We start from the raw sequence: 12,974 nt of genomic DNA, 5'->3' as shown, positions 1-12,974 counted from the left end.
CGATAGTCGATTTCAAATTTACTATGATAGACAGAACTAATTTATTAGTAGTATCCAGAGCCATATCTAACAGTTAAGAAAAAATACAAAACAATTAAGCTAGAGGGGGACCCTCTTGTACTTACAAAGGATGATAACGATAAGTTAAGCCGGTTCCAATGTTGCGACATATATACAATAGATCAGTGAATTCAATCAAGAGGATATTTCGACATAAGCCAAGATTGATGACACTATTGCTGAGGCAGCCATATCAGAGTATGAACTTAGTGGGGGCATCAAATCTGTCTATGACATATCTTCAAGATTATATAAATATCACTGGTAGGGAACCAATAATGGTATTTTGGAATGGAACAAGGATTTAACAATAATTAAGAGATTATGGTTAAGGGGTATATTAAAGTATTTAAATATAACAAAACATAGTGATTAAAATAATAATGAATTCCATTTAAAACTAGTCAATATGGAATTTAAAGAAATATGTTCCAGTAAAATAAGAACAGTGAATAAAAATAGTAGAATGTTGAATTTATTAGAGACATGTGGATTAATATGTGACATGTATCTCAGTATCACACATTGTCACGATCCAGTGGCTGATGTAGCCATGTAGGTAATTCAATCAAAATGCATTTTTAATCATATAGTAGTATACTATCTAAAATTAAACCAACAACATTATATGGATTACCTATGGTAAGAGGTATAAAAAAATAAATAACAATAATAAAAAATGATTATATATAGGTAAATAGTAAATAAATAGAATACTAGAATACAAAAAGGTAAATTCTAATATAAATTACGTTTGAACGCCTTTGAAATTCATTGAGGAATTAAAGAAAATCATAAGCACGGAAGTACATATCTATAAACTTAAGGAAGATGAAATAAAATCAATAAAACTTACACATTTTGAATTTTTGAAAGCTATAATAGGAGGTTAAATCAACCTTTTGAATTTAAATGATTAAATAAAATAACAAGAGATATTGAGTTATTTATGAAAGACCATTGAAAGGGAGAGTGTAAGGAACTTTGGAAAATAATTCAAATGACACATAAATACCCAATTATCCTAAATAAAAAAATGTAATTTGGTAACTGACTTACTTGTAACAATTTTTATTCTAACTATCTATTTACATAGATAAATATATTATAATAATTATTTTGGTGAAGGATTCATGGATATTATTATTAACACAACTATTATTGTAATTATCTTAAGGGCCTAGCCACACTATGCGTTTTGGCGGGTCCGGGTAAATCGGATGCGTTTTGACCAGACGGTATTCACTATGCCACAATATGGGGTTTTGTTCCTGCCAAAACAGCCTTCTCCCACCATTTTTTTTTCATTTTTTCATGAACCACAACAGTTCAAACGCTTGTATAGGACTGACGTATGATTCATTTGATACTTAACATCTCATTTAAGATTTAACTATAATTATTGAATACCTACTTAGAGAAATATTGATATTATTCAGACACTGCTTAATTTTAAATAAAAACAATTTGATATTATTTTACAAGTAAGTAATTTATATTATATTATATTTTAATTTCGTAAGCTTTACACTTTTAAAATACATTAATTTATATTTAATCATATGTAATATAGCTTAAAAGTTATATTTAAGAATGAATCGGCAAAGGGTTAAAGTTGTTGCAGTAGCTGAGGCATTCGGTTTGTTAGACGAACCTGTAGAACGGAGGTACTGGGTGCATCCAATGAATAATGATCGAGAAAATAGTGAACAATTTAAAAAAAATATTGAGAATATAAGGCGTTACCCGGAAAATTTTTTTGAATACTATCGAATGTCAGTCTCGAGTTTTGATGAGTTATTGGAAAATGTACGGCCTCACATAACGAAAACTACCACAACATTTCGTAATCCTATATGTGCCGAAGAACGCCTCACAATTACATTGAGGTGAGTTAAATTTTAAACATCAATAATAAATTTAGTGGCATAAAATTATGAAAGAAAATACTAATAATTGTTGTGAATATAATTTTTATTTATATATGGTTATAAAAAATTACTATTATATTATATAAACAAATAAAAATAATAATAAACAATACAAATTTAATTATATTAAATGAGTATCCTTTTAAATATCTGACTTAGATATAAAATAACAATAAATAATTAAATGTTACAAATATAATTTTAAGGAGTGTCCTTTTCAATATCTAACTTAGATATAAAACAAAACAAAAAATAATAATAAATAAATAAAATACAAATTGAATTGTATTAAAGAAGTATCTTTTTAAATATCTGACTTAGATATATAATAGGAAATAATAAAATTTTTTTTTTTTAAATGCGAATGTTAAAAATATAAAAATATCATATTGGGATATATATATATATATATATGTATAAACATCATAAAAATAATTATACTTAAATTGTCTAAATTGATGAACAGATTGTAAGCAATTGTAAAGATTTCTGTCTTTTACAGCAGACATAACCCTTTTTTTTTCATGGGGAGGTGTCGCGGGCTATACGAAATGTCAGTACAAGTTATTATTGTTGCGGATATATAAACTATCGCACTATAAATTATAATGTTGTGCTATTTTAAATATCAAGTTGTAGGTATGAGATAAATAGATCAAACCTCTGACCTTTCAAAATGTATTAATATATACCGTGTTCAAAACAAGACTATCGATCATCAGCTCTGACAGCCAGGTATTAGAAATCCCGAATCTCGGCAGACCTTCTAAAAATTAAGATTCGACTAACACGATTTTCTACGACAACAACAACTCCACCCTGCAAATACGCAAGCCGCCAGATCGAAGGAACCGCCATAATATAAGGACGCTTGGATCACGCCATAATAATTAATTGCACCATATGGTCGCTAAGATCTGAGCACCTTCACGCCACTCAGTCTCATGAACACACGTAGGTACCTACACGCTATTGTACATTGCTACATAATTTTTGATTTATTAAAAATAAACGATCATTGGACATAATATATAACTCGGACTTTATCTGTAAAATTCGTCATCAAATAATTGATAACTGGAAAAAAGTCCGCACGCAACAATAGAAAACAGTTAATAAACTGTCAGACTATGACCATATTATAAATTAAAATAAATTAGTTTAAAAAAAACACTGAACACAGTGAATACAATTCGATAATATGCTCAACGTTGTGATTTAAATTGAAAAACACAATTTTAATATAATATTACACGCATATTTGAAATATTTAAACAAAAATAGGTAGGTGAAATTTTATATCATGAAAGATAATTAACATGAATAATAAATAATAATGAATACCTCCATATTTCAATTGTATTAAATTGAAGGCTGTAAAAAAAATTATTTTTTTAATCTGTTAAACATTAAAATAGTTTGTCAATTGAATTTCTTGGTTTACTTAAAATTAAAAAAAAAAAAAAAAAATACTAAACAAACTTTGTTCAACGTCACCTTACATTCTTTAGGTTTAGTATTCTTTTTTAATTTCATACTCCGTAGCAGGGAATTTCAAAAATGTAAGTGTATAAAAATCGAATTTCAAACAAGTCGGTAGTTAATAAGTTGTAAGTACCTATTTAAACTTAAAAGTTTAGATAAGCCAAGTGAAGTGGCACTACACATTCCGCAAAATGTCGGACTACTGTTCCGCTCGCGTTGACTTGAAATTTGAATGAAATTATAAGACTTTAATATCTTTCGAGATATCTAAAGAATGTTTAATGTTGAAAGAATCACTCAATAATAAGCGTATTTAATCTATGCTTATTAGCGCGCTTATATTATTAATAAGTTTTTTTTTTTTTCTTTATTTGTAATACACAATCTGTACACAATCGGCACAATAAGAGTATGAGCTAAGACAATAAAAAACATGAAATTATGAGCTAAGAAGCCACCCACCGATGACACTTATGTTTTTAAATTATTTGTTTTAACTTAATTATTATTATTATTATTATTAAATATTATTAATAAGTTACATTAATATTCTGATATTCACTGACCTCTGTACCAACTTGATTGTTATTGTTAACCAATATCGTTCGTTTGTAAGTATCGACTGCATAATTTTGTTTGCTTAATCTCTAAGTTTACAACATCCAAATGTGTTTTATTGTTTTTTTTTTTAACATGATTTAATCTGTCACGATGCATATACCGAGTGTCCACAAAAACAGGGTAGGTACACTTGTTCACTCGGTTACTTACTCATATTACTGAGTAGGTACCTTATACTTATTGAATTCTGTTTGCTGGACATGAGACTAAACCACGAAAATGTACTCTATAATAATGTTCATGGACTAAACTTTGGTAGGTAGTGTATACGTACCATAGGTCGTAGGATCATAAATAACTTTGGTTTTCTAAACTCTTTTGTTCTGCGCATGTGCAACAATTTCACTATATCTGTGTACCGACCCAACCCTGTTTTTGTGGGCACACGGTATTATACAGTTTTATACAGGGCGTGCCTGTAATTTTTTTTTCGGGGAGGGTTTCAATATTTTTATTAACACGTATATCAAATGTATTTATTTCACTTGATAATAATTTAAAATTTTGTGGAGAGTACCACTCAACTCCCACCCCCTCCCCGTCCCAGGCACGTCGCAAACTAGGTTATTATAATATAATAATAATACGTTCTTACAAGACTAAAAGGGAAATTCACTTTAAATTAACGGACATTAATTTAAACTACAATTTACGAAATATTATAAAACCGTAAAATATTTACGGCGAGTCTCGTCCGACATATTATTATAAAAAAACACGAATGCGAGTTTTTTAATAATTTCATATTATTGTGCGACGTACACCAACATATAAGCACACGACACAACCAAAGCGAGAACATCTAACCACTCGAAATGCATTTTTAGTAATATTATATTATTTATATTGAATCGTCTATGAACCATAATGTCATTATTTAAAAAAAAAAAATGTTCAGGCCATGTTCTATAGATAATTAAGACCGTTTCGTCGAAACTCTTTGACACCAATCGTCGTTAAAATATATTTACATACAAATATACGCGCCATTACCTACCCATAGAATCCTGCCCGGGGATATTCTGTTTACAGTTTGTTAAAAAAACCAAATTATTTTTCAAATTAGTGGCTGGGTATAATATAAAATATATTTTAATATTTTCGCATGCTATTATAACTTTTTTTAAATTACGTACCTACAACTGCACAAGCTGTATACCTACCAGACATAAACATTATGTTTATCTTAGAAAAACAAAAAAAAGGTCTTTTTAGTGTTTACCCGTTTCAGTTTCTAGACCTTAATAATTAATTTCTTGCAACTTTTTAACATATACATATATAAATAATAAACATAATAGGGATACTCTTATTTTTAGAACAGGAACTAGTTTAATATTATGCGAATCTGCGGATTAATTTATTCCTAGTTTTGACGTTTCAATTATTATTAATATTATTATTAGACATCACTCGAGTAAACCGCAGCTGTATGGTGATTCGCATATAACAACGATTTTTTACTAAGTATTATGTTTACCAAAAAACTTGAACACTTGTCTACGAAACCTTGAATTCGTCAAGATGACGTTTGAACGCATAAAAAACTTACGCTACGAAAGCGTATAACATTATTACACCAAACTGTTAAAATTTAGATAACCCACCGTACTTATATTTTGCGGGCGCCCACCCAGTGGCGGACCGAGATTAAATTTTAAACGACACAATTTCATTTGTTTGACCTCATCAACAAAGAGTTCTGGGACTGCCCACCCACTAGTCCAGTGGCGCACTCAAAGCGGTGCATCTGAACCACTTGAAATGGCGGGTGGGTGGGTATAGGCAGGTAAAAAATTATTCAGGACAATTAATACTATTACCAATGTAAATAAATACTATATATAATAGGTACTTGCGCAGTTATCGGTCACGTGGATGAGCTTTGCCAGCTTTGGTCGGAATTACACTATCTTTTGTTCTTTTTTTTTCTTTTTAAACTCAGCGCTACTGGTCACCACCTTTGAAGAGCTGACGCAATAGACCATTTTCTCATAGACCTGTCCATTCTGTACCAAATACATTGATAGCTGCGTGCGGACACGACGCAGTGATGCAGCCAGGATAGTGAAAATATTATGTACAGGAATAAACATAGAAATTCATAAAATTTGTACCATAACAGAGTAATTTAGTAACCCAAAAGCGTCACCTATCTTGACACTGCAGAAACGTGAAAATTGCCGCGTTGACGTGGTCTATTATTGTAGCAGAACTTTGACGCATCAGCCGCGTACAAATTGAGACTTTCGGCCCGCCACTAAACTATAACTTATCGCACATTTTACGACGAAATAAATTGTTTGGCGAGCAAATCCCTCATGCATACATATGTATATGTATATAGTATCCCTGTCGAGTGGGTCACATGGTCGTGTGCCGTATCAATGGCGTGTAACAATATATTGTCAATTTTACGATAATATTTCGTATTTTTATTATGTAATGCTTTAAAAAAAAAAAAAATATCAAAAAGAAACATCTGTAGTCATGCTACACCACTACGTATATAAATATATAGCTGATAGCTATATATATATATATATATAATATATAATATGATATTTCGACGTGCATAACGGTGGTAAAACGAATTGCTAAATCCAAATTACACCTCGGCCCAGACATATTTTTAATGAGCCTATTCGTTTTTCCGTCGTTAAATTGAAAAAAACCGCGTGCCTATGTACACATTACTATAATACCTATACTTACATTAGGTATTATTATTTAACTTGTAAGTTAATTATAAGTTGTGACACGATTCAAATTTTATATGAAAAACTGTCTGGACAAAAATGTTTTGTGGTTTTCTTAAAGACTATATAAGTAGAGGTAGTGTATAGAACGAAGAACGCATTAAAAAAAAAAAAAGTCTATATACCTATATTGGTACACAATATACCGTAAAAAAAAAAACATCACATAATAATAAAAATACGAACTTTTTTATTTTTATATTGAATACTTCCTTTTTGTGTTAGTGTACCGTCCGTGGACGGTATATCATGCCCCATCATACGCCCATATCATGGACCATATATTGATATATACATATATTGATATATTGTATATATAACACATAAGTGTATAGGTACGTGAAAATATGCCTACACTCAATACGTATGCCATAATATTTTCTCGGTGAACAAGAATATCAGATAGCCGATAGGTATTATTATTCGTGCGTATGTGTATATTATTGTATACATATAGTATATTATAATATACAAAGTATTTATACGTTAAGGGCCCGTATTGCAATATAGTTGAACTCCGGTTAAACCACGTAATTCGGCCGGGAAAATCAGTGGTTCAAGCATAACCGGGGTTTAAACTATGATTGTAAAACGGGTCCTAAATAGGGCCGGATTTAAACTTTAAGAGGCCAAAGGCAAAGAAGATTTTGGAGCCCCCGAGTGGTCCATAATAAAAATTGCATACTTACCGTGTGTATATATACAAAGTATATAATATATATTTAGTTTTTATTATGTAAATAAATATTTATGTCAAATAAATTCATCAAATATTCTGATCTAAATGTATGTCAACGTCAAGTACCTAGCGGATCTAAGAGTGAATCAGGTGGCGATTTTCAAAAACTTTGAAGTTACAAACATGTTCAATCCAATGTCGTGGATCGCCGAGCCATCACTCTCTCCGTTCTCACAAAAAATAAAAATAACGAATGGCACAATTCTATCAGTATATTTATATGCATTAAACCCGACTATTACATATACTGTAAATACCTACGTATTGATCGTGAAAATTATTCGGTACTTATTGGCACACAACAATAATATTTAGCTTACTCTAAAAAAATTGATTTAAAATTTCCAACGTTAGATCGGTACATCGTTTTTTCTTTTCCAGAAGTCGTGCCGTGTGGGGTCTATGGGGGGGGGGGGAGGGGCGGTTGAGATCACTCTTGTTCCACCACTATGCACTAAGCTTATACAATACTATAATATGTAAATTGTCAGTGAGTATGGTTTCACTGTTTCTGCAGTTATATATATATGCAGACTACACACATAGAAATATTGGTGTTGATTTAGCAATAATTAAGATGTTGAATATAAATAAGTTAAATTAAGAAATATTTGTATTACACATGACGACAATGGCGTGTTGAATTGAGTTATATAGTGTAACAACACAAATGTTTAAAATTACTCATAACTTATATTATTTTAAATATACGTTATGCTTAAATTTATCTAAAATTAACTCAAAATAATAAAAAAATATATTAATATGACATTTTGATTTTATTAATTTGAATAATAAATGTGGGTCGAATCAACAGTCATAAATGGCATTTTGACCACCATAATATATATAGCAGAGAATGGATTTGATAACTACAATTATGTTAAATCAACCCCATTATACTTTAAAACGACGTGCGATAAAGGAGCAAAATTTACCGGAAGTCTAAATTTAGCGCAAACTTCCCGTGGCCGCGTCATGGGTGACGAGATAGACCAAGTTTCCAAGATATTGATAAATGATAACTGTCGTTCGACGTTTGTGTGTGTGTTCTTTTGTTTGTTTATATTAATAGTTTTATTACAACTAATGTGCAGTGTACGCCATACATAATACTTGTGTTATTTCAAATTCCAATTCATAACCGTCTCCGCGTTCTTCGCTGTAGTCGCATAGGCATAACAGCGTTGGTACTTCGTTGGTCAATTATTAAATATTGCAAATTTATTTTTTTGTCAAATTGTATAAATGTATGTTATCATTTTATCAATACGAATATGGATTTGTTTCAAGAAGAAGTATGTGTTAAATTAACTAAATATTTTTAAAGAATTCTATTTTTATAGTGCAATTTTAAATTGAATGGTGTTCTTAAACGAACATATCGTTTTCTGTAATATAGTTTCTATATTCGGATTCTTTGGCACCGCAGACAATTGCAGTTACACAGCAGTCTGTTGGAGGACATTTATTTGAAAGTACTTTAGTCCAAGATATTTCAAATCATTATACAATCCTATCTACGCCTTCAACGAGTACATCAACGTCTAAAAACGGCTCAAAAAAAAGACTATCGCCATTAGGACATAAGAAATATGGTATTTATAAACCAATGGAATGGACGAATGAAGTAAGTTTATTATTTGAATTCAGATAAGTAACAGATTTTTTAATTAAATCAATTCAAAATAGTTAAGTTTTAATATTAGTCAAACCTTATATTTAGGATTTATTAAGACATTTAAATGTAACATAATTAAAATATTATAAGCTAATTTTTACTATTAATTTATTAACTCAATTAGGTAATTTTACATTTTGAATAACTTTCCCAGGCTCAAATATAATCAAACTATTTACATGATATTTAAATACAAAAAAGACATAACATATTTTAAGGACTTTAAATTTTGTTTATAGGCAGTATTAGATTTAATACATACAACCAATGATGGGAGATATATTTTAGTTGATGCTGAACTAAATGATGGGTCTTTATCTGACGATTCCCAGAATTTACTCACACAACTTTTAATAAACCATTCATTTCAAGAAAATAGCAAGTAAGAATATATTTCATAATAATTTGTTAATGGATAATTTTTTATCAGGGTTTGAGTGTATATATAGTTTACATAGAAGTGTGCACTGCACAAGTAGGAAGCAGATGCTGTACTTAAACATTTTCTTAGGGCTATAAATCTTTTTGCTGTTAATAAAATCGGTACAACACTAGATTCTATTTGATTATAATATTTAGTACATATTATTAAATAATACTAAATATTGTGATGCATCTAATACTTAAGTCTGTTTGTATCATTAAGATATGCATTATAATTTGTAATGTATTTAAAATATAATACTTTTTTGTTGTTTATTAGTATTCATCACAATAAATTATTACCTATCTGTATATTTTATTTATAATATATATATTTTGTTTTGTATATATTACCTATTTATTTAATTGTATTTGTGACATCAATAAAAGTTTGATTTGTATATAAAACTGAAAAAAATTGTCATTTATTTACCTTATATCATGTATCTATATCTGCTATACGCATAGCATAAATGACAAATGTCATAAATCTTATTTGTATTCATAGCATTTAAACTACGGCTTGGTAGACTTCAAGCCGATATTAGCCAGACCAGTTACTTATTGTAGTGTAAAAATACCTTACAAGGTAAAAAATATTCAAAGTTATGTGGTAAAAATAACATACAATAAAATTATTTTGAATATTTAAAATTTGTTGATTCAATATTTTCTTTTAAATTAAATCAATAACAAAAATGAGGTTATTTTAACACTTGCATTGTGTAATTTTACATCAATTGCTTCTTATCAAACAACTACAATAATGAAGTTGAATTGAAGTATATCTTATTTGATCTATATTATATATAGAGTTAATTTCACTAATAGTTGGAGTTATTTTAACAATAAAATAACGTTTTAAAGTCACACACAATATAATTGTTTTAAATAAGTTTGTAGTTATTTTGATTCTGAATTGAAACGGAGATAACTACTAATTATTTATTTAAAATAAATATTATGATCAACAATTAGTTTTTGTTAAATTAACAACAAATTGGGACTGGCTGGAAAACGACGTGCAGTTGTGCGTAACATTGACACTTTCGAGAGTTGAATCAACTACACTTTTCTATGTGTGTATAGGCTAAGTTCTACTTCACATCACATTAATACGAGTGAGTATAACAAATAGGCATAACAATTATATGTATACACACATAAATTATAATAATATTGAATATGGTTATTACTTTTACTTTGAACTAAAGTTCATAAACGTCTGACAATTCACATAGGTTTTCATATCATTAAAGTCAAAAACCATAACCCCGTTAGAAAATCGTAAAAAATACATTTATGTAGGTAGCGGATATTTAAAAAAATTTAACACTCTCAGTATAATAGTGATTTAAAGTATAAGATTCCGAGTGAATTAAAAGGCTTTACATTGAAATAGTTTTGTGATTCATTACATTTAAAAATAATATGTCTCTTTTTAAACATTTTTTTTTTGTCACCATTAAATAAAAAAAAAAAGGAATGATTAAATTTTAGTATATTTTAAGAAAATAAATCGAATCGATTTCTTCCTTTTTCCGTAGGTATATTGATATACGTATAGCATAATGGTCTCGGATAGTTGATTGTAAATTTTATTTTATTTTACTCGTTATGTATAATTATATATGTATTCTACGTTTTACTTATGGTTATGACTTATTTTTTCTCAATACATTATTCGCTTAGAGGTAAACATATTATACCTAATAAAGTATGGCGTGATGAATGTGTCAGCTTTGTTTTTTAACTTAAACACGTTTTAGCGGATAAAAACGTTTATATTATTAAAATAATATGTTGTTCATTATCTGCACACGACGGACAACGGTCAATTTGAATGTTTTATGCTCGACGATTGTCTTATTATGTATAGGTATACGTTTTTTTCTTCGGTTCGAACTCTGCAACTTGGAAGATTAAGATTTGCGATTCGCAAAAATGGTATGACACCGACACTTATTTTTGTAGTAGCTGTTGATATTTAGACACAGTATTTAGAGGGAAACTAATGATATTAAAAAAGATAATGATGGTGTTGGTGAGTGTGTGGCACATTTTTTTTTCACCATAAAACTATTCAGTAAAAGAGTGCACAGTGGCGGTCGAGGAGGGACAGGGGGTTGATATATATTTTACAATGGATGTACGCATAAAGGACTAACAGGACTTGAATTCCTTCGAGAACGTCAAGAGTCTCGAGTTTTTTTTTTTTGCGATAAAGAACGAGGCAGGACGGATGTGACGTCTTAGCACCGAGTTGGTTGTATATTATGAATTGAGTTTTACGAGTGTGCACCTATTGTTGAAACGATGTTGACGAGTATGCGGTTTTCGCGGCGAGTGCGTCGATTTTGGAATATTTTTCTCATCAATATCGCTGCGGGTTTGAAGCGGCGCAAAAACACACATATTCGCGTGTATATATACACATACATTATTGTATTTATTATTATCGTGTGCAACGACATTGTATTGCATAAGTCGTTATATTATTACACAACAATACACAACAAAAGTATAGAAATGTTTTATTGGCCACGAGTCCTCGTCGGCCGTTCACCCCTCCCCCCCCCCCCCCCCGATCACCACATAGCCACGAAATAATATTAGGTACCTATTGCAGTAGATGCGCGTTTATCATAATTAATCAGAACATATTTATGCATAATTATTATATGTACACTGCAGCAACCCGCGTTGTTGTGTACCCACCTTACCTACCCGTGTTTGAGCCGAGAAATTTAACGATTTAGCGTTATGGCGTAAGCTATATCATCTACATATTATTATGTATTCCGTGTGTTCCAGTATATCCCCCTCGTGATAATTTATATTATGCGCCGTAAACAAAATGGTTACGTTTCAATACCTTTTATCTATTATGTGCGGGTAAACAATGCAAGTTGCTGCAGTCTATGACTATATTGTTGGCACAACTATGTCAATGCAGATTTCTGAGTGATAAAAAATAAAATAATTATAAGGTTATAAATAGGGCTGGGATTTTAATGCCCTCAAAAACCCCGAAAAATGTCCTAAAAAAAATGCTTTTATGACCTAAAAACTCTAAATAATGCCCTAAAAAAACACGAAAAATGGGCAATAAATCTACAAATTTTTTTATTTTTAATAATTTTAGTATAAATTATAATAAAAAGTTACTCAAACCTTGTCCGATAATATAATACGAATTAGGAGTACCTACTTATAATCTGTTATATTTATTTAAAAACCATGTTGGTGTAAAAATCTTAAGATCTTAAAATAAA

At 29.7% G+C, this 12,974-nt stretch overlaps 1 protein-coding gene and 1 pseudogene across 2 annotated transcripts; both read left to right on the top strand.

Annotated features, from left to right (window-relative positions):
- Window positions 1-23: 23 nt before the first annotated feature.
- LOC149054183 (uncharacterized) lies at window positions 24-706 on the top strand (annotated as a pseudogene).
- Window positions 707-8,483: 7,777 nt separating this feature from the next.
- On the top strand, window positions 8,484-10,085 carry LOC149054182 (uncharacterized). 2 transcript variants are annotated; one of them, XM_089230528.1, is made up of 3 exons: window positions 8,484-8,893; window positions 9,028-9,225; window positions 9,516-10,085. In XM_089230528.1, exons 1-3 carry the CDS (start codon window positions 8,873-8,875, stop codon window positions 9,660-9,662), a joined length of 366 nt encoding a protein of 121 aa, XP_089086654.1. In that variant the 5' UTR covers window positions 8,484-8,872; the 3' UTR covers window positions 9,663-10,085. The 2 variants fall into 2 exon arrangements, with proteins under 2 accessions (XP_089086654.1, XP_089086655.1); XM_089230529.1 differs by having other exon boundaries at window positions 8,673-8,893; window positions 8,998-9,225; window positions 9,516-10,081.
- Window positions 10,086-12,974: the final 2,889 nt, after the last annotated feature.

The sequence above is a fragment of the Diuraphis noxia genome, unplaced genomic scaffold (genome assembly GCF_037042655.1).
Source record: "Diuraphis noxia isolate RWA-SAM2 unplaced genomic scaffold, SU_Dnox_SAM2 contig0009, whole genome shotgun sequence".
Taxonomy (NCBI): Eukaryota; Metazoa; Arthropoda; class Insecta; order Hemiptera; family Aphididae; genus Diuraphis; species Diuraphis noxia.
Note: the sequence above shows the minus strand (reverse complement) of the source record. Positions and strands in the feature narration are given on the sequence as shown.